Source organism: Temnothorax americanus, unplaced genomic scaffold (genome assembly GCF_048541705.1).
Source record: "Temnothorax americanus isolate GAGA-0224 unplaced genomic scaffold, ASM4854170v1 Scaffold8, whole genome shotgun sequence".
NCBI classification, from domain to species: domain Eukaryota; kingdom Metazoa; phylum Arthropoda; class Insecta; order Hymenoptera; family Formicidae; genus Temnothorax; species Temnothorax americanus.
In genome coordinates, this window is record NW_027509802.1 from 5781319 (window position 1) to 5803889 (window position 22571).

Consider the following 22571-nt stretch of genomic DNA (forward strand, 5'->3'; position numbering starts at 1 on the left):
AATAAGAATCGAATTTTACTGCAAAAGTTCCCGTAGAGCATTTCGCTTTTTTCATGCAAAGATTACTTACACTTTGTAATTTTCTTCTGGTTTCCTCTATCCTTCTCTGTAACTCTTCCCGTTTTTTCGCAACATCAATGTCGCCTCTCGCATGTTTCGTCGCGTTAACCACCGCCGCATTATGTATTTTGGCAGCAGCGTTACCTTCACCGCCACTAAGTCTACAACAATGCAAATTAATCAGTAATCAGTGATTATTGAAATAATGACCTAGCATCATAAAAATTCACTCGTTCAAATCTCATTTTACCTCCCGTGAAACTGAGAGCTAATACTTGTTGCTTTCGCACGATTTGGTGGTTCTTCCGCGCCGCTAAGCGACTCGAAGGCATTCTTCAGATATTTTTCCCTGTGACTCTGTTTAGAAAGCTGATCAAAACCTTCAGAACTAGCTTCGGATAATATAGACAATGGATTTCTCTCGGCGCTAGGAGTCGACGCCCCGCCTTCTGAATCAGATTCATCCTGACTGCCAGACGCGGTTAATTCACTCGTCCGACCATTCTCCGCGTTCTTCAACTTCTTTTGACGCCTTTGTGACCTGTGCATATAAGATGCGCTTTACACTCTTCGACAAAAAGATTTGCAATATAATCGAGAAGAGAACGTAGATATGTTGAATCAAGAACGAACCTTCGAAGTTCCTCAACGTCCATCGCATTAACAGTAAACTGATTCGATACAATATCTTCTGGTGGGGGATAATACATTAACCTATGGTGTGACTTTTCAGAACTAGTCGTTCCGTTTTCTCCTTCGGAATAATCTTCGACATCCCCATCATGTTCGGTGCTTTCATGATCCTGAATAGCATACATTTTTTGATAATATAGCGAGATATTATTTATTAATGACATAATTAACAATTAAATTAAAAACATAATACAGTTATGAGTAATATGATGTCAATTGAGAATATAATATCGGCAGAGAGAAATGTTATTTACATATGTTATGTTTTGTTATATTTGAAAAAGTGGCTTTTTATAAATTATTTCCTAAAGAGATTATTATACGTAATCATTTTTAGAGAATGTTTCACGTTTTTAGGAAGATATACCTCAAATTTAAAGCTGCCAAGACTGCTATCGTCGGTGTGATGACGACTTCTCGATTGACGTGTCAATTCCGTAAAATTATTACTTCTTACTGTCACCTTATCGTCAATCGCCTATGCCATGATTGAAATAAAGTGTGATCAATGAAACAAATATGCAAATCAACAATGCAATCCAGATTATCAAAACAAAGAGATGATTTAAAAAAGCAAGAGCAAAGCACAATAATCGGTGAATAAAGATGAATTTGCTACTAGAAAGACAATATGAGATATACGATCAAACAATAATACTCATATAACACTTTGTTAATACCTGTTTCGTTTCATTTTCTATCTCTTTATAACTTTTGGGACAAGATTGAAATACACTTTCCTCTTCTTCCTAAAATCGCAATTAAATGTTAGTATTTCATTCTTAGATTGAAGAAAGCAGCAATATATTAGAAGAATATGTTAATATTCGATATTATTCGACGATTTAATAATTATTTAAAAATAATTAAATTAGTTATAACAATTAAAGTAATTTAAATCGACCGTGACTGGCAATAATATATAACGTCTTTTTCGATATGAACATTGAAAAACTGTGAGCCAACTTGGTTTGTCGGATTCACACAGCACTTTTTCGGATCAATCATCGAGACATTATTAATTTCGACCATGGGTTTTAGTCAGTTGATGTAATTTCTAAATTAAATAATTTAAATTTTTATTGCGAAAAATATTACCTCAGCCAGGGTTTGAACCTGGAACCTCCCGTATACCGTGCGGGTGTCGTGCCAATTCGACCACTGGGGCTGTGGTAATATTTATCGCAATAACAACTATAAGATGGAGCACCGATTCTTAGGTCGACGGTGTGTATAATAAACAGAATAATAAATTTTTTTTCAATGTTCATATCGAAAAAGACGTTATACATATATTGCCAGTCACGGTCGATTTAAATTACTTTAATTGTTATTCTATATACTGGCGAAAGAAATTTATTATTCTGTTTAAATTAGTTATGTTTAAGGAGAGAATAAACTCTCTTAAAAATGACCAAAATATCAACTTTTTTCATTAAGTAGATTATTTCCTGCATGTTTTAAGTTACTAGTTAGAAGAGGATACAAAGTGATTTTTGGATATGTCCAAATGTCGAAAAAAAAATGGTTTAAACTTATAAATCTCTCGCGATTTTTATTTAGAAGCGATAATCAAGAAAAAATAATTTTTTTTTTTAATTTTAGTTTGATACTTAGCAACACCCTCTATTTGTAACCTTGATTTGAAGTAAGCAAAGAAAAAAATATCAATTCATTGCAAGAGATGCGAGGTTGCCAAATATTATCAAATCTTGCCAAATAATATCAAAATCTTTAATACACTTTCCAGTAAAATCACATTTTCTAACTTTTATGTACCTTTTTCTTGAGAAATACATCAAACCAATTATTACAATCGTTATCTTAATCTCTTCAGGAGTGACTGGATCATGATTTTTATCATTCGGCTTTAAAAAATTATAATTTTATAAAAAATTACAAGCAACTAAAGTTATAAAATTTTTCAAATCATAATTAAAATTCAAAAAAAAAAATTTATTTAGAAAAAAGTATCAATCCAAATGTAGCCAAAATTGCGTGATAAAAATTTAAAAAAAAGATGATTCAAATATGCCTCAGTGAGAAATATAAAAATGAGGAATATAAAGATAACTATGGCCTTGTAATTTCACAACTGCATCCTCTCCCTCTTAATTTACAATTTATCTATCGCAAAAAACTCGTAAAGATCCTTTTCTACTAACCCTTTTGTTAATCATCGTTTCTCGACGATAGTCGCTGCTGCATTTCGTCTCTGTGCCGCTGTCGATGGAGCTGTCCTTCGAATCGCCGCCACCGCCACCGCAACCACCGCCATCCGAGTCAATGGCATTGCGCGACGGAGGAAACGGTATAACTTCGTCGCTGTCGTAGACAGACTTGACGGTGATACCGTCGCTCTGTTGAACCCTTTGTGCCCATCGTCCCTTTGGCAGATCGACACCGAGAGACCTGACATTTGAGCTCAGAGCAGCGCTATCGTCAACATTCGTGGTATTTATTTGTTTCTTCGCCCATAGCGGTAACTGACCGACGCTGAATCTGTAATCTACGCTCTGGAGCGTTGGATTCGAGTTGGGATCGAGAAGATCCGATGGAGGCGATTCAAAGATTTCATTATCCAATCGTATGTCGATTTCGCCATCGTTGACTTGGAGCGGTTTCCTATGAATACATTTGAGAGACGCAATTATTTTAGCATTTAGCCGAAGCGCCACGACGACAGTTAAGATCAGCAGCATTTGTGAATGGAAAGAAGCTACTTACTTGCCGGCGCGCATCGCTTGCTGAGCTAGACGAGCCTGCATGGTCACGACCATGTCGTGCGGAATACGCCACACGAACACGCAGCCGTCACCGCTCGCAGACACAAGGTGACGACAATCTGGGCTAAAGCGCAAACCAGTCACCAGTTCTGAATGACCAACCATAGTGGCCATGCACTCGCCGCTATAATAATCGTACACGCATAACGTTTTGTCTGTACATGAGGTAGCTACATAAATACCGGACGCATCTGAAAATACGCCAAATGGGATGGATATTTTATAGATTATCAGTCGAGGTCAATTGTGTAGACCAATTTATAACAAGCATCGCTGCTGTGATTCCCGCTAAATAGTGGAAAATCTTTAAATAGCAGGATTGGAAACTTGATTTTTATTTCCTTAATGAAAATTGATTTTAAGAATGATCAAGTTATTTTCAGTTGAGTATTATGTCTACTAATTTCGTAATTATTTCAATGTAACCGAATCTCTATATTGTCAGAAATCTTTATCCTAATGATATCTGCATTTTTAACATTCAGCGCTATAATATCACTGTTTATTATAATATGTGTTAAATTGTTTCTTTTTCCTATTTAATAAAATTATTCTAAGCCAATGCGTAAATTATGCACCGCATTAGAATGCTGCATGCTAGTTTTAAAATATTAAATCTATAAAAATTGATTAATCTTTAAAATAACATTTAGCAAAAACAGTTTTTATTATTGAAAATATATTACAGATTGAGATATATTACATGATTTTTATAAACAGACGTAGTAGTGTCATATAAGTTGAGAGAGAGAGAGAGAGAGAGAGAGAGAGAGAGAGAAGTATTTGGAGATTTAAATAAATTAATAAAAAATCTAGGAAAATCACAGAAATAAATAAACAATATTTTTGCAAAGAATATTTTTAAATCGTTATATTGCATTTTTCAGTGATGCATCTATGGGGGTATTACGATTTTATATTATTTTATCAGATATAAAACTTTACATTTTAAATATCGACTTTTATACCAAAATTCCTGTTTTTATTTTCTCACGTTCCATCAATTTAAAAAAAATCAACTTTATTACAAATTTTTAATTTTTGTTTTGTTTCGGAAACACTAATGAAGCTTTGTTTAAAATTATCTTCTACGGCAGCAATCAGTATTGATTTCATGACAATTTGGTCACATACATACATGGAATGGAAAACATTTTGATCATGTGCGTGACATTTTCGTTCTGCATATATGCCATTGAGAGATAGAAAGGACTAAATAAAGTGGTAATAGAGAAATCGTTCAATTTATAATGTAATATCAATGTGTTATCAATAAGGAATAATTGTTTATGCAGAAGGTGGGCAAAATAAACACATGTAAACACCTAGAAAATACATTGCTTGTTTTATTAATAAGAGGTTGGCCCACCATTTGCCTTTAATACAAATTCTATCCTGTTGGAATAGTCATATAATGCTTGAACAACCAATGGAATGTTGTACTCTTTTAACGTTGCTAATCTTTTAACAGAACATCTTTCATACTTATATATAAGTGGTGTTGGAGGAAGAAATTTGCTTCTCACTTTTCAAAATTGCTCTTTGTTCTCCAAAACTTTAATGTTAACAACAAACAACAACATCAATATCTTTCCTGGCCAGCGTAATCACCTGATTTAAATATCATTGAATCATTGAACAGTTTTAAAGAGCAAAATGAGGAAAGTTTTTCCTCCAATTATTTCTTGAACAATTGGAAGATGCTTTGTCACGTACGGACAAAATTTAGAGTCTTCTAATAACGAATCAAATGTTAAAGAATGTAGGATGGACGTAGGATTACACCCAAAGACAAAACTTTTCTCCTCTACTAATATACGTACGAAGTGGTGAGAAGCTCGCGCAAAGGATTTTGATCGCTTGAGTATAAATAAGCGTGAAAAAAATACCACAATGGCTTACTCGATCGATACTCAAGCTCATGGCCTATTAGCTTATTAGCTTTATCAATCTTTTATATTCATTTTGGAATTCTGCTCTTGTTTTTGACATTAAGAAACTCTGACCTACACTTGAACGAAAATTCAAGTCCCAATCAAACCATTGTAGATTCAAGAATTTCTTGAATAAAGGTATTTTGTAAATCCTGAAATCTAATTTATCCAGAAACACCTAACCATTTCCCGGAACAATCTGTTGCTGTTAAAGAGCGTGGCAATAGAACAAGTCCAACTATATCTGTGATTGCCGAAAAGTGTGGCAACAGAAAATTTATAATTTAATTTATCCTTCTTTATTATGTCTAGAAAAGGGGGTAAAAAACACAATTGAAAGATTAAATTTTAAATCAATTAACTAAGCAATTCAATCTAATCAAGATCCTCTCTTGCTCTTCCTTAAACTAAAGAATTTAAAAACTGAAATCCCAAGGTGACGTAATTCAAGAAGTTCCACGTCACAAACACATTCTCTAGATTTTGAAATCAATTTTCCTAATTTCAATTTTATAAATAAATCTGATCCTCGTTACAAAACTTTTAAATTATGTTATCTTTTCGGCCCCGATCAATCACACAATCTAGTTCAAAAAATCTCGGGTAAAGTACTTAAATATATTAAAGTCCAAAAATGGACGAAATAATTCTCTTTGTCAATTCACACATATTGGTGACACACACTGGTGACTATTTAAGCATTGTGTGTCTATTCCAACAAGGACAGATTCTGTGTTAAAAACAAACAGTGGGTTTTACATCTTATTAATAACAAGTTATTAACGACAATTGATAACATCTTATTAATAAAACAAGTAATGTATTTCCCAGATTATTTCACATTATTTTGTCTATCCCTTGTAATTATTTAAAGAATACTCTTTTATGTGAATCATCAAAATATATCTAAATATCGCTATTGAAAGACTTTCAGTACTGTAATGGAGTAGCGATGCATAATGAGCTATGAATTATTCATCCTACCTAGAACAACTTTAATCAGCGATCCGTCGTCACTAACGGAACCTTTAAAAGTCTTGCTGTGTTTCCCTGTAGTAACATTATAAACTCGGATATTTCTATCTTGACAGGCGGTTAATACATGCTTCTGTCCAGAATCGACTTCCATGTCATACAAAGTGGTTTTTCCCTGAGCATTGCGACCCCTAGCAAATTGCGGCATTCCGCCTGGCGTCTAAAAATACAAGAAAAAATCGTAAAGTGTCTTGGTGAATGCCAGATCTGAAATTGATTATCAAACATCGAAACAAGATTACTTACTGATTGCAATTGCCTAAAAATAATACTCTTATCTGCGCCGCAGGATACCATCTGTATCTGATTACCTTGATTTAATTGATTAAAAAATCTAACCGCGGTAATGGAAGAGCTATGATCATCAAGCGTCTGCAGAAAATTGTATCCCTGATCGACGCTAAAAACGTGAATCAATCTATCGCGAGACGCGCTTGCTAGTAGTCTAGGGGCGTCCAGCGAATGTCGTAAGAACCTGGAATACTCTAGACACAGCACTTCGGCATCGTGCGCTTCTATCAGGCATAACTCTTCCAGTGAAGAAACATCGTGGATTCTGATATTGCCCGATCTGTGGAAGTAATATGTGATTGTATCCCTTGCTAATCGCCCATCAACTGGATTTCTCTTCTCATTTTACCTATCCCCGGAAGCGAGGTGCTTGCCGTCAGGAGCAACTCTTATCGATCTCACGCCGTTACGACCGTCGTAAGATGCGTCGCTCTTTTCGGCGGATCCCGCGGCGGCCAAGTCCAGATCCTTCAGGTAAGTCAACTCCGGATCCACGTACAACACCTTGAGCAATTCCTATCAGCGAAAAAACGGGGACATTGCGAAATAAAACATCGACTTTACACGCCCACTTTTCATTCTGATTACATTTTACTTGAGGGAGAATACAGACATTGCTATAAATGTTCCGCTTGTATAAGGTATCATTTGGCGTGCTATCCCTCTCCAAATTCCACATCCTTATTGTGTCGTCGCTGGAGCAGGTGATGAAACTTCCGAGCGGCATCGCACCGACGGAATCTGAATCGGTCGGATACATCTCGACGCCCCAGATGCAGGCCGAATGGTACAGGAACGAGTGCGACTTGCCGACCCGCTTGATATCCCTCACATCCCAAACGTAGATGCTATGGTCGTTGTACACGCAAGTCAGTTTGTTATTTCGCTCATCGAATGCCAGCGCGATCGCGTCCGGATACCTCGCGTTAGGCGGATGTTGAGACATATGACTAAAACAAAAAACGCGAATAGGAAGATATTCCTAAATGTCGCAACGGAGAATTATCGAGGTGTGTCATTGTTATAAAATATAAACCTGATAGACAATCCTTGTGCAACGTCTACTCCCAAGTAATGTGTCCTCGGTAATGTGGTGATAAACTGAAGCGTGTTAGGACTAAAACATCGTACAATACCCTCGGCGCATCCGATAAAAATATATTTATCCCCGATCGCCATGCAATTGGCACTACTTGTCTGTAAGGACAGCAATGTTTCTTTTTCATTACCAAATACGAGTTTAAAAGTGGACTGATCGTGATCTATTCATATTTCTCGAATCGAGTGTAGAACCGAACTAATCACTAGGAGTAACTTACTCGAAGCTCGACCCACTTGTCCAAGAGCCTCCTGTTATTAAATTCGCACAACAGACCCGTTTTGGTTATCGCATACGTAGAATCTGCCATCTCTCCCCTACCGCAGGCTACGTCAACGAAATCATTATTTCTCTGCTCTCCTAATATAGCGGAACGACCCATCAAAGGCACGGGTTCTTTGTACTGTGTAATAAAATATCGCATAAGATCTATTCTTCTGTTATATCACATCAAGAAAAAACACAATACTTTTGTTTCGCGGTAAGATGTAAAACAGGGTTGAGAGCTTACCTTGGCGCTACGCGAATACTCCAAGTACCAAAACTTGACGTGCCTGTTACCCACGGTAACGAAATAATTGCCATTCTCCGCAAAACAGACGGCCTTCACCTTGCTCGAAACTTTATTGGATGCTACTTTGACATTGTTCCGCCAATCCCAAACATTCACAATCATGTCGTGCTGCGAACCGACCGATACAACGTACTTGTTGCTGGGCGAGAACGCCTGAAATCAAAAGATAAATGTCCTTTCAATATCAAGAGACACGGTAGTGTCTCGCGCCAAGTACACGCGGAGCGAGACCGACCGTCTTGTATACCTCATAGGATTAATCTGAAACCTCCTACCTCTCACACAATTAATGCAATTTACTTAACATTGTATTTCGCGACGATATATTGTAAAAAAAACTGAATTGTAAACAATGTTAAGAACTTCGCACTAATCATGTATGAATCTAGGTCCTGGTAAACTCAACTAGTTTTCTTATATGTTGTAGCTTATGACCTGCTGAACAAAAGATGTAATAGGCTCAAAGGTAGATAATGCACAGTTACTGACCTATAGCCAGACAAACATGAAAAACTCAGGGTCTACGAATATTGTTTAGGAACACTTTAGAGTTGAAAACTTCATAGAAAAATGATTATTATTATTGATCTCAAAAGAAATTTAATATACATATGTTCCATATGTGGATTCATATATGTATAAAATAATGAGTAAGGACTCTCTCGAATCCACTTTTAAAAAAGGCGTGTTACCTGAGGCGTGAATTTCGTTTGTATCGTAAAATTGAAGCCTCTTTTCCGCGATGCCGATTGGCTATCTCGATTGATTGCCGCGCCGCGAGCTTGCTTCATCCCGTGAGGGACTGTCATCGCGGAGTGTGGCGAGTTTCGTGCGTGTAGTGCGTCGTGTGTGTCATGATGTGACAGCTCGCGTCGTGTCGCGAGGTTAATCGACCCGCGTCGTGTCGCGAGATTAATATTATTATTAATATTAACCTCGATAAAGGTGAGATCTGAATATATTTTTATATATTGTCGTTATTAAGAAACTAGATATATGTTAGATGGCTCGCGTAAGAAAGCTGCAGTGTATGCTGGAGGTCTCGTACTTGATCCAAAGAAAGGTTTCTATGACAAACTGGGACTGCTCATGGACTTCAATTTCTGGTATTATACAAGATGTATTAATCCGAGTATTATACAAGTGTACAATTTGTGTTTTACCACTGTGCCCGGTGCGGGGTATGCTGACGCCGAGGTAATTTTCTTATATGCAAACAACATGAAGTAAATATCTGGACTAAAACATAATTTATACAGTGCAGCAATTAAATATTCTCGAGTTAAATCTGGAGTCAGGTATGATCCCGACGGAGAGTCACAAATTAGTCAAAAGCAGACAGCAGATCAAGCAACTCATGAAAGCGCCGAATCTATTGCCGGAACAGAAAATGGATTATCATATCAGGCAAATGGCGTTGAACCTCACAGCCAATTCCATGTATGGATGCTTGGGGGCGATGTATTGTCGATTTTACGCTAAAGGTCTCGCCGTTCTGATAACAGGTAAGACGCAAAATATTTTATATTTAAAACGCCGATAACATGAAGCATAATATATTATATAACACCATAATGTTTTTTTTACATAGGGCTATAGCCTAGGAGGAGGACGAGGATAAAGCGAAGAGGAAAAAGCAACGTAAAGAACGCAAAGAAAAAGAACGAGGAAAGAAACGTGACGAAGATGATGGCAAAGGAAAGTGGGAAACCATTAAAAGTGACGTGGCTATTCCTTTCGAGAAACCGAAGATGTTCGCTAAGGACGCAAAAATTAATATTGGTGCGGTGTTGAAGAAACTTTCTGTCGGTATGTATCATGTTACGTGCTGGGAGTTAATAGCTTTCATCAGATGTAATGTAGCAACGTTAGTAGCGATTTGCGATTGGCGACAATGCAACGTACGTAGTTGCTCAGCCACTGTACCGTGAACTAGACCTTCTTTAGGCTTATTGCTCTGTTGCATACGAAGAGGACGAGACCGATGTTCTCTTTGGCTTTTAGGTCCTTGCAAACTGTTGTTAAACATGAATTCCTTACAGTAATAATGTATAGATATTTACATTATTTTGTCGTAATTATTTAACATACGTTTGGTTTCTCCCGCTGGAACCGAAGATGTATAACGTATGTTTATAATTAAGTGCATACATAATACAATTGAACAAAACATTAAAAAATTGAAAATTTTCTTATTAATGTAAATATCTACATTATTACTGTAACGAATTCATGTTTAACAACAGTTCGCAAGGACCTAAAGGACAAAGAGAACATCGGTCTCGTCCTCCTCGTATGCAGCAGAGCAATATAAGCCTAAAAAAGTTCTGGTTAACGGTACAGTGGCTGAGCAACTACGTTGCGTTGTTCATTTTCATTGGTCATATGAAGTTCGCACACGTCAAGCTTGACATCCTAAAGGTCACACTGCATTCTGAAAACGATACCGTGCAGGTTTGTTAGCGTATACGTGGTGTCACAGGCTGGAATGTATTTTCTATGTTTTGGAAGTAAAATTTGGAAAATACAACATGCCATAATAAGCTCTAATCAGGAAATGTAAGTGTAATTAGTGCTATAAACATTCCGTTTAATAGTAATATAAAATTGTTCTTATAAACATTAATTATATAATTATATAATTAATTCAAGTTGTCTATTATTTGAAAAAAACTTGATTTTTAGAATTTTTAAATAGATTTTTAAAAAGATAAAATAATTTAGATTTTCTAAAATTAATTGTGCTTATGCTATCGGAGAGGAAACACTTATTATAAAATGGATTATAATACCAAGACAATTATATATAACGATTTCAGATGGTACGACGGCATTTTATTTTTTAAGTTAATGCTGAATGGAAAAGTCTATAAGCATATTGCGGACAAGATGATGCCTAATCAGGATACAGCCACGAAAAAGAAAGATATGCGCATGGCAGGGAAATTAGCGCTATTCACAAGCTTTGTAAGCATATTTAATAACAACGAGGATTCTTTGAATCGAACTCTGTCTTAAAATAGCATCAATTGAAGTGAATCCACTGCTGAGTGTAGAAATTATACGATTTTATGCGTCACAACGAATAGACCAAGAGGAATGCTTTTTCCAGTCGATGGTTTTGAATGTTGCTAACGTATCTATTTCATTGCAAATGCATCATTATGAAATTATGATCGGTAGTAAATGAGAGATATGTAAATTAAAAAGATGTGTACATTGCCCAAACAGTATCTTTGTATGATTACAAACTATCTTCATCTAATTTTTTAGTGATAATATCCGAATAATTTGCGTTAGTATTTCTTTGTAAAAAAATATGACGATTATATTACAGTACATCTGATGATTTTAACATAATTATAGAGGTAAAGTGTGTAAATTGTTATCGTTCCATCCAAATGTAGCTTTTATAGTATCATTTATTGTATCGATACCTTAAGCTGTTTATAAAAAAGTAAAAAGTATTTTAAAACGAGAGAAAGATATAAAGATAGAAAAAGAAGAAAGAAGGAGAGAAGAGAAGGAACAATATAGAGAAATGTATAATATATTATAAAAATATTTATTATATTGCAAATATATTTAAATGTATATATTAGTTAACTTCTTTATATACACTACCCCTCACACACACACACACACATTAATTTCAATATACAGGGTGTATTATTTTAAGTGAATAACAGATTCGTTGATTTCTCTGTAAAAGATGAACATCATGATACATGTTTTGCACAGAATTAATACACTTGCTGTTATAAACATTTCATTTGCATGCATTGCATTTTTATATAAATAATATGTAAAAATGCAATGCAAGTGTTGAAAGTGTTTATAACAGCAAATGTATTCATTTCTGTAAAAAACACACGTATCATGTCCATCATTTACAGAGAAATTAACAATTATAGGGGTGTATTGAATTAATGAGCGGTAATGTATACGTTCAAAAATTCATGCGTTATATATCTCGTGCTTAAGTTACGAAAGTTACAGAAAATAAAGAAGAGAAAAAGAAGAAGAAGGAGATAGGAGAGTTGAGAGGAAGACTGGAGAGTATAGAGAGGGAGAGAGATAGAAGGAACGAAGGGCAGGGAGAAGTGAAAGAGGAAGGAAAGTGGGAAATACAAAAAAGAGATAAAGCAATGGAAGCGTAGGTAAGAGAGCTAGAAAGGTGGAGAGAGTTAGAAGAGAAAGACGGAAGAAGGAACAATGTAGTAGTGAAAGGGGTGGAGGTAGAAGAGGGAAGGCGAAATAAAACGGTAGAGAAGCTATGACTAGAGATGGGGGAGGAGGGAGGGATAAAGGAGGTAAAAGAGATAGGAAGAAAGACGGAGAAAGAGAAGATAATTTTAGTTAGGTTAAAATATAGAGTAAGGAAAAGAGAGGTAATGCAGAAGAAGAACGTGTTGAAAGGGAGGATGGAAAGAATGGAGAATGACATGATCTTGAGGGAAAGAAAAATGCAATGAAGCCTAGAGAGGATAGCTGAGAAGGAGAGAAGGAATAGGAGAAATTGGGTAAAGTACGGAAAAATTTGGATAAAGGGGAAGTGGTGGAGTTGGGATGAGGAAAAAGAAGTCCTGATAGATGGAAGAGGAAATGAGAGAAAGAGGAGCAAGAAAAAAAGGGGGGGAGAAAGAGGAACAGAGAAAGAGAGAAAGAATGGAAAAGAGGAAGACGGAAAAATAAAATGTAAAGGTAGTGAGGAGGGAGGAAAAACGATGGAAAAGGAGGGTAGAGAAAAGAGGGAGGAGAGGGAGAGTAGGAAAAAAGGGAGTGTGGTGAGGCTTGTGGGAGGGAGAAAAGAAATCAAAGAGAGTAAAGTGGGGAAAGTAAAAATGAGTGAAAAAGAGGAAAAAGAGGGGAGAAAAAAAAAGAAAGAAGGAAGGAAGGAAGAAACAGGAAGAAAGCCTAAAGATAGGCTTTTGGAATGTAGCGGAAATGAAGGAAAAACAGGAAGGGTTTTGAGATGAGATAAAAGAGTGGGATGTCGTGAGGTTAGTGGAGACGTGGCTGGAACAGGAGAAATGGGAGAAGATGAAGAATAAGGTACTAAAAGAGTTTAACTGGAGTATACAGGGTGTAAAGAAAGAAAAAGTTAGAAGAGAAGGAAGAACAATAGGTGGAATAATGATGGGAGTCAGAAAAGAGTTAGAAGAGAAAGAAGAATGGGTGGAGGAGGAGGGTTTAATGATTAGAGAAGTAAGATGAAAGAAGGAGAATGGAGATTAGCAACAGTTTACGTAAGCGGCAACTTAAACAAGGTAATGGGTAAGATAAAATCGGTAAAAGAGGAGGTCAGGAGAGAGGAGAAGTGGATAGTGGGGGGCGATTTCAATGCGAGAACAAGGGAGAAAAGAGCGCTAAAAAATGAAGAAGAGGGAGTTGAAAGAAAATCGAAAGATAAAATGATAAATAGGTAGGGGAAAGGGCTGATTAGATGGGTGGAAGAGGAAAAGTGGGAAATTATGAACGGAACAAAGGAGGGAGATGAGGAGAAGGAGGTGACTTTTACAGGAGGAAGGAGGGAAACAGTGATCAATTACGTAATAGGAGAAAAGCTTGTGAAAGAGTGACAAGATTGGAGGTGGGGTGTAAGCTAGATTCAGATCACCAATCAGTAGCAGTACCGGTAGACAACAGTTCGATTGTGATTGGTCAATTTCTTACGGGCTTAGAGCTTAAATATTCTTTAAAGCAAGGTTGTAGACCAGCACTTAAGATCTATCCAGACAAACTTGCATAGTTCATAAACATAAGCATTAAAAATTGATTTGTTTATATACATGTGCATAAGAAAATAGATCAATCCATTTTCATATGCATATGTTTATGTACTTATGCAAGTTTGTCTGGATAGATCCTTAAGCGGGAAGCACACACTTCTGTACAACGCATATTGCGTAAGCATAAGAAAATTGATTGATCCATACACATGTGCATAAAGAAATAGACCAATCAGTTTTCTTATGCTTACGCATTATGCGCTGTGCAGAAGTGTGTGCTCCCCGCTTTAGGATCTCTAGGTTAACCAAAACTCCATAAGCGCATGTTTTGACATATGCGTACTTGTCGTATATGAAATAATAAATATTTTATAAACATACATGTGATATTGTGACATGTAATTAAAATAAAAGTAATAAACAATTATACAGTAACAAAGTGAGAAAACTTGTATTATAAAAATAAATAAAAAAATGTATAAATGTATGGATAAATTATATAATGAAATAATAAGAAATTTATATACTGTGTGACGTTGCGGCTCGCCGCATCGTCGCGGCGCCCCGCCGCCGTCACAGGACGCGGAATTTCGCGCCCAGGGACGGACCGGGGAAGCAACGGCGAGATCTCCAGGGGTCGTATTTAATCGCGTTTCCGCATTCTGATTACTTTCTTTTTTTTTGCATTGTAATACGCGCGGCACCTCACCCACACCACGGCAAACCTTCGAGGGAGTACTTGGCGAAGGAAATCAAGGACGATCGATAACCCGGGAGGGGTGGCAAACGCGGAAGCAGCAGAGATCGCGGGCTGGCGAGAGCAACGCGGCAGGCGGGCGTCACGTGCGGCAGCGACGGACGAGGCCGCCGATAGCGGGGCCCCAAGCGCTTGGGTAAACACCCGGCTTCAGCAAATGATCTCCACAAAACATCGACCTACGGGGTGACTGATCACCGCCCCAGGGTCAAACCGGAGGCACATCGGCGAAAACCGAATTCCGTCCGCTGCTAAGGACAGAATTGAGGAGTCGCACGCCGCCGAGGGACCGTTGCACGCCCCCGAAGGATCTCGTATCGACAGCACTGCGCCGGGACACCGCGGGCTTGCAAGCTCACGCCCGATTGGCTCGCGCGCCCCTCAGGAAGGGGTACCGTATCGATTCCGCAATCGAGCGGGTCTAGCGTTTTCACTCTCTGGTCGTCCGTCGGCGAGATACGTTTCGTAAGATACGCGATAGCCACCCCGAGTCGGGTATTTCGATATTTGTCTGGAGGATCGAGGATCGTGGTGGAAGGCGACGGCGAGGAGCCCAGGAGGAGGCGTATCCCCGGTGAAGTTGCCCGTAAATAGCGATATGTAAAGCCACGACACCGCCCTCCGGTACACGCTCTCGCTCGGGATAACGTATGTTAAGATTGAGTGTAATTTCGCGATCGATAACGAGAGCGAAGGGCCTCGGGATGGTATCGTGGCCGCGGAACCGTGGTACAAGCGTTGTGGCGAATCCCTGGAGATCGCGATAGGCGTTAATGAGTTCGATATCGCGAGTGTATTGCGTTGTCCTCGCGACCTTGGTGTACGGCCGCATACGGGCCGGTAGTTCGTCAATTGCGTTACCGTTTCTTCGCGTCGGGAAATTCTGATGTTCGAGCGTCGGTGTTAGCGTATCGATTTGTGTTCGGATCTCGTTATTACGGGTTGATAATTGTGCTCTCGCGTTGAGAAACTTTGCGTCCGGTATTACTTGCGTTGCGTCCTATACTCGCGTTAGGAAATTACCGGCGTTCCCACGCTTCGTGCGTTTAGATGTTGCTTGCGTAGTTCTTCCTGGCGTTCCGTGGTTATTAGACGCGTACTTCGAGTCAAAGGTGGTGTGGCCTTCTCCACACCTGGCGCCCAACATTATTAGCGATATCGCGACGTGCTTGGTTAAATGACTCGGCGCCTCCCCGTGGCGCCCGAACCGAATATCTCGCGTTAAGTTAAGATATCATTGCGACAGAGTTTTCGTACGGTTCCGGACGTGGGTTTCACGCAATCCAAGCGTGACGTACCATTATTTCGCGACATTTTGCGTTGAACCTCACTCTCATGAGTGATGCTAAGTGTAGTATTCTTGCGTGTTATAATTTCCGACTCGAATTATTAATTGTTTGAGAATAGAACCTTCAGCGTGTTTATTAGAGACCCAATTAATACTCCGTGGGTGTCTCGCGTCCGCATTAATATTATTTCTGTTAAATGAATCTCGACACCCCGCCACCGGCTATTCTTGATTTATTTATCGAATTTATCTTGTGTTTGATCGAAGCCGGATGGATAAACGTTGTTATTTTCTCGACAACCAGTACTCAATAAATGTTATATTCTTTGTTATCTGACGGAGTATGAAATTAATGTGTCACCCCGCCGAATATCGCGCCGCCCTTCATTAACCCCGCCCGTGATCAGGTCAAGCTAGCCGATTCCACGCACCTCCCCACTTCGTTTTGCGTCTCGTTTAGGTTTTCGCAATTTCGTGGACGCGAAGGTACGCGTCTGGCGCCCAACCTTCGGAACATTTCGTGGAGTATCGGAGGTGCGAGGAAATCACTGGAGAGGCCAACCATCCCGCTCTCCTAAATCCTTTTGATCCGGCTCACGTCCCGGAGCGGTCCGGGAGTGCAAAAAGTCGTGACAACTGGTACTGTAATAAATTGACGAGTGACGAATTACGTATATTACAAATATGTTACTATGTAATTTTATTATTTTCGTACGAACAACAACATTATAATGAACAGCACAAATCTTAAAAGTTATATTATGTATACACATATATAATGATTAATTATTATTGCTCATTAAATGTAGTTACTCATACAAAAATAATAAAATTACAAAACATATTTGTAATATATATGTATGAATTTTTATTACTTTTATTTTAATTACGTGCTACAACGTCACATGTATGTTTTTAAAATAATTATTATTCCATATATGGCAAGTATGCATATGTCAAAATTATATATGTAATATTCTAAAGGCCATTTTGCATGTACAAAAATTTTAGTAGTAATCGCAAGGCCGTAAGAAAATTGACCAATCACAATCAATTATTCTTTGACCGCTAGGAAAATTATTGACTATGTTTAGTTAGTTTTCTTACGGCCTTGAAATTACTACTATAATTTTTGTACGTGCAATGGCCTTTAGAACTCAGACACAATGAGAAAAAAAATAAAGTAAAGAAATAAGGAAGAAGGCATATGTTGCATCTCTTTAATGTATACGGGTACTGAAGTGAAATGCATTCTTTTATGCCTTTATTTTATTTTATTTTATTAAATGGGTTTAAAATGTTCAGCAGTATATGGACATTGCCATGGCCAGACTTGCCTTAACGCAGCACCTAATATATATAATCAAAAAATGTGTGTGTGTGTGTGTGTGTGTGTGTGTGCGTGTGCGTGCGTGCGCGTGCGTGCGTGTGCGTGTGCGTGTGCGTGCGTGCGTGTGTGTGTGTGTGTGTGTGTGTGTGTGTGTGTGTGTGTGTGTGTGTGTGTGTGTGTGTGTGTGTGTGTGTGTGTGTGTGTGTGTGTGTGTGTGTGTGTGTGTGTGTGCCCTTGTGTTGTTCTAGTTAAAACTTAAAAAAAGGATGACTATGAGAGTCAGACGCAGTTATCAGTGCGTAAGTGATCAAATTACTGATTTATTCCCTGTGTATACATTCGTACGTTTCGTAAGTAATTTAATTAATTTTCTCGCTGAAGATGGCTCAATCCCGAGTCGAAACGTACGAATGTATACACAGGGAATAAATCAGTGATAGCCATCCTTTTTTCAAGTTCATATATATATATGATCATGTACAGGGTCCCATACAGGGTGTCTAAAAAGTCTCGGGGACGCCGAAATATCTCGAAAAATATAAGTTTCATAAAACAATTTTTCAGACAAAAGTTGTAGGGTTTAAAAAGATCTATTTATTGGCTTTATGAGTTTGACCTTGGGTGGCGTCACCAAAGTCAGGTTGAAATCACCTTGAATTTTTTCAATAAAACCTATTTTTATCACATATTTTTATAGCCTCTCTCGAGATATAATTTTATCCACTTTGAGTTAGTCGTTTCGAAGTTGTTGAACTTTTTATGGTAATATGTTGGAAAGTGTATCTATATATCGTATTATACCCGTGTATGATGAAGAGGTTAATGGGTGGATTATGTTATTATTGTTGAGTATTTCCCCGCTTCGTATTTGATTTTTTTTCTTGTCGATAGAGTGAGCCACAGTAAGCTTTTCCCTAGGGACATAGTAAATTTTTATTTATAACAACTCTCTAGGTTTTATAGAATATATGGTGAGGTCGCTCGTGCGAGGAGTTTAGTTCGGTTCAGCAAGCCAATGCGACGAGTCGTGGGTAATCCGTTCTTTCGAGATTTGCAACAATAAATTGCTTAAAATAATTTACGTCTACCCTTCAATATATCAACCAACCCGAGTCATTAACATACTGGCGACCGTGACAGGACTTTCGTTGGTTGTAGCGGTAAATAGAACAGAAGAAAAGTACGTGTATCGAAAAATTGTGACGGACAATGGACCGCATCAAGAAGACGCGAGGCGTGACGCGTGGTGCCTTTACGCGAATACTCACGACTCTACGAGCCGAACTCGCACAAGAAAGCCCGCAGATAACAGAAATACAAGCAAATTTTGCTTTGCTACGGGAAAAAGCGAGTGAAATGGAAGAATTGAACCAAAAGATGTTCGAGCTAATGGCAGTTGAAGATTCATCAGAGCAAGAAATGGATCAAGAGGTGCAGCACGCCGACGAGTATCGGAAGAAGTATCAACATGCGAAGGTAGAGGTCGCAAGAATAGAGGAAGAGGCGCAGCGACGTAACACAATGCCACAGATGCAGGTACGAGATTACCGACACAGCAATCTGCCTTTTCATGAGAACATACGCGCGTTCAAGTTACCTAAGATCGAATTAAAGAAATTCAACGGTGACGTAAGAGAATGGCTACAATTTTGGAGCCAGTTCAAAAATATACATGAAAACATAACCATAACCAAAGAAGATAAATTCCAATATCTGCTCCAAGCGATGGTGCCCGATACGAGAGCTAGTGAATTAGTGAACAGTTACCCACCGACAGCTGACAATTATGACAAGGTGATCGCTAGCCTAAAAAGTAGATTCGGGAAAAACGAATTGTTGGTCGAAATTTACGTGCGTGAATTACTGAAATTAGTGTTGAATAACGCGATAACGCCGAAGGGAAAAGTGTCATTAGCCAGTGTCTATGATAAATTAGAGACACACATTAGATCTCTCGAGTCACTCGGTGTGATGACCGATACATGCGCAGCGATGCTGTATCCATTGGTGGAGTCCTCGTTACCCGAAGATTTGCTGCGAGCGTGGCAAAGGCATACTCAGATTGCGCCGAGAGAATTAGGTGACAGTGCTTCGGCTGTGCCCGTCGTTATTACTCCGAAAGATCGACTGACAAACTTAATGGCCTTTCTACAAGCGGAAGTGGAAAACGAAGAAAGAATCGCATTGGCAGTTAGTGGATTTGGTTTAAAGCAAGAGCAGTCAGCATTAAAGAAGAAGCAAAAGGCTGATTCCAATAATAAAATTGCTACGGCTTCCGCACTCCTCGCGACAAAAGAAAGCAAAGTATTGGAATGCATCTTCTGTAATGAGAAACATGACAGTTCGCAATGTGAAAAGGCGAGAAAGATGTCTCTGGAAGAAAGACAAGACATTGTTAAACAAAAAAACGCATGTTTCAATTGCTTGAAAACAGGACACGGCCGTAGATTCTGTAGATACAATATCAAGTGTGCCTGGTGCAGCAAGCGACACGTTCTACTCATGTGCCGAAGAATAACTGCTGAGGGATCGACGAAGAAAAATCCGACAAAAAAGCCGACAATAAAACAAGAGGAAAGTAGTCTGGCGAATCTTTTGCTGAGTACAGAGATTTTTCTCCAAACTCTTCGTGTGAAAATGCGAAATCAAGAAAGGGAGCGTGTCGTACGAGCAGTATTGGATACAGGATCACATCGATCGTATGTTCTTGATCGAACAGCCAAGGAGTTGGATTGTGAGGAAATCGGACAATATAATATAGTTCATCTACTCTTTGGAGGTGTAAAAACTAAACCCCAGCAGCACAAAGGTTACCGTATTCGACTCAGCAGCTTGGACGGCTCGTATGCTTGTAATTTTGTGGCCTTGGGTCAGGAGACCATTTGTCAAGACATCCCCGGTATAAGAAGAAGTCCTTGGGTTCAAGAGTTATCTCACAAAGGAATACGACTGACAGATGTCGGTCAAGCAAACAAACCCATCTCTATTCTCATTGGAGCGGACATTGCGGGCAAGCTTTTAACAGGCAAGTTACAAGAAATTGAATGTGGAGCAACAGCAATCGAAACTCGTCTTGGATGGACCGTCATGGGCAAGAATTTGCAAGAAAAGACCTCTCGTGTCGATCCAGCACTATTGACAGTCTATGTTCACCCGGGATGCAAAGGTTTCGGATCTGTGGAGGCTGGATGTATTGGGTATTACCGATCCAGTCCAAACGAAAACTAAAGAGGCTCATCTAGAACAAGTAAAAGATTACTTCCGCCAAATGGTTACGGTGAATAATTCCGGACAATATGAAGTGTTCCTGCCATGGAAGGAGAATCATCCTCCTCTTTCGGATAACAAAGAAATGGCAATCAAGAGACTGGAAATAAATACTAGAAGATTGAAATCGGACAACCTCTTCGAAGACTACTGTCGAGTACTTGAAGAATGGACAGCTGAGGGAATCATCGAACAAGTGCCTCTTCCGGAAGTAAATGACAGCGGCTATTATCTACCTCACAGACACGTATTAAAAGAGAATAGTACGACGCGTCTGAGACCAGTCTTCGATGCTTCAGCACGAGGGATAGACTCGCCTTCACTGAATCAATGTCTGGAAGTTGAACCAAATCTCATTGAACTAATTTCGACAATGTTACTACGGTTCCGAGAAAGAAGGATTGGGGTTATCTCTGACATTAAAAGAGCTTTCCTTCAGATTAGTGTGTCGCCCAAGGAACGAAATGTGCTCCGGTTTCTATGGTGGAGTAAAGAAGATCCAACGAAAATAACGGTCTACCGACACTGTAGAGTCGTGTTCGGAGTGTCTAGCAGTCCCTTTTTGTTGGGTGTTACTATTGAACTGCTTCTGGAGCGAGCACTACAACAAGCGACTACAGATGAACAGCGTGCCATCATCAGGAAACTTCAGAAGTCGGTCTACGTGGACAACTGTGTGACGAGCGTCAACTCCAACAAAGAATTGCAGCTGTTCATGGAGGGAGCTAGTGATGCAATGTCTGCCGGCGGTTTCCTTCTGAGAGGTTGGGAATACTCCGATCCGACGCTGATCCGGGACAGCTCGTCAGTACTAGGGCTTACGTGGAATAGAGGCCAGGACACCTTATTGCTGACAAAGGCTGCGTTGCAGGAACCTCTACCTGAAAAGGTAACGAAAAGAAGCATTTTGTCAGCCGCGCAAAAGATATTTGATCCGATCGGTCTAGCGTGTCCAGTACTGCTGCGCCCAAAATTACTATTGCAGAAACTCTGGTCCACGGATTTGGATTGGGATACGGAGGTAAATAAGGAGATCGAAGACATTTTCCGAGAGTGGCACCAACAACTAAAGCTTCTAAAAGAGTTGCATATACCCCGATGGATTTTTGGAGATGAGCTGAGAGAGTGTTCGACGTCCTTACACGTTTTCGTCGATGCCAGCCAAGATGCCTATGCAGCAGTTCTCTTTGCTCGTACCGAGACCTCAAAAGGAGTCAAGGTGCAACTCATCGAGGCCAAAGCAAGGGTAGCTCTATTGGGAAAATCGACCATAAATAGACTGAAGCTTCTTGCAGCCACAATTGGTGTCAGACTAATGGATTCCTCCTCGGACGTTCTGGAAAGAGAGCAGCCGGAGAAATTTTATTGGAGTGATTTCTCTACGGTTTTGTCCTGGATTAAACGAAATAAGCAATGGGCCACTTTTGTATGGAACCGAATACAAGAAATTCGTCAACTTACAGAACCTGAGCAATGGCATCACGTACCCGGAACAATGAATCCTGCCGACGTACCTTCCCGGGGATGTAGTGCGAAGCAGCTCCTCGAGTCCCGCTGGTGGGAGGGCCCGGAATGGTTAAAGAAGTCTCGAGATCAATGGCCCTCAGCGGAATATACCGTGGACGAGTCAGAAGTCGATAGAGAAATTAAAAAGTCCGCAATCAAGATAAAGAAGTCCGAGGCATCTATCCAGCACGAACTCGCAATGAAGAATACTTGGTAAGA

At 39.1% G+C, this 22571-nt stretch overlaps 3 protein-coding genes across 15 annotated transcripts in view; 2 read left to right on the forward strand and 1 right to left on the reverse strand.

The window, feature by feature from the left end:
• Positions 1 to 22571, reverse strand: part of Wdr62 (WD repeat domain 62) — a 227182-nt gene that overhangs the window by 20221 nt on the left and 184390 nt on the right. For 11 of the 12 annotated variants that reach the window (XM_077424013.1, XM_077424019.1, XM_077424025.1 and 8 more), the window contains 14 exons: positions 8410 to 8625; positions 8119 to 8301; positions 7836 to 7996; positions 7413 to 7749; positions 7149 to 7315; positions 6755 to 7079; positions 6458 to 6668; positions 3481 to 3730; positions 2919 to 3378; positions 1434 to 1502; positions 1121 to 1231; positions 694 to 863; positions 311 to 601; positions 71 to 221 (listed from right to left, as the gene is read on the reverse strand). In XM_077424013.1, the coding sequence (XP_077280139.1) occupies positions 71 to 221; positions 311 to 601; positions 694 to 863; positions 1121 to 1231; positions 1434 to 1502; positions 2919 to 3378; positions 3481 to 3730; positions 6458 to 6668; positions 6755 to 7079; positions 7149 to 7315; positions 7413 to 7749; positions 7836 to 7996; positions 8119 to 8301; positions 8410 to 8625 (3102 nt within the window). The remainder of the gene's footprint in view (positions 1 to 70; positions 222 to 310; positions 602 to 693; positions 864 to 1120; positions 1232 to 1433; positions 1503 to 2918; positions 3379 to 3480; positions 3731 to 6457; positions 6669 to 6754; positions 7080 to 7148; positions 7316 to 7412; positions 7750 to 7835; positions 7997 to 8118; positions 8302 to 8409; positions 8626 to 22571) is intronic. The other variant, XM_077424021.1, reaches the window with a different exon arrangement.
• Positions 1 to 22571, forward strand: part of LOC143907335 (uncharacterized) — a 181526-nt gene that overhangs the window by 18731 nt on the left and 140224 nt on the right. The gene's annotated exons all lie outside the window — the stretch shown is intronic.
• On the forward strand, positions 8632 to 20930 carry LOC143907332 (uncharacterized). Of its 2 annotated transcripts, XM_077424030.1 has the most exons (3): positions 8632 to 9977; positions 10064 to 10281; positions 11292 to 20930. In XM_077424030.1, exon 3 carries the CDS (start codon positions 18789 to 18791, stop codon positions 20805 to 20807), a length of 2019 nt encoding a protein of 672 aa, XP_077280156.1. In that variant the 5' UTR covers positions 8632 to 9977; positions 10064 to 10281; positions 11292 to 18788; the 3' UTR covers positions 20808 to 20930. The 2 variants fall into 2 exon arrangements, with proteins under 2 accessions (XP_077280156.1, XP_077280157.1); XM_077424031.1 differs by lacking the exons at positions 8632 to 9977; positions 10064 to 10281 and adding an exon at positions 10749 to 11031.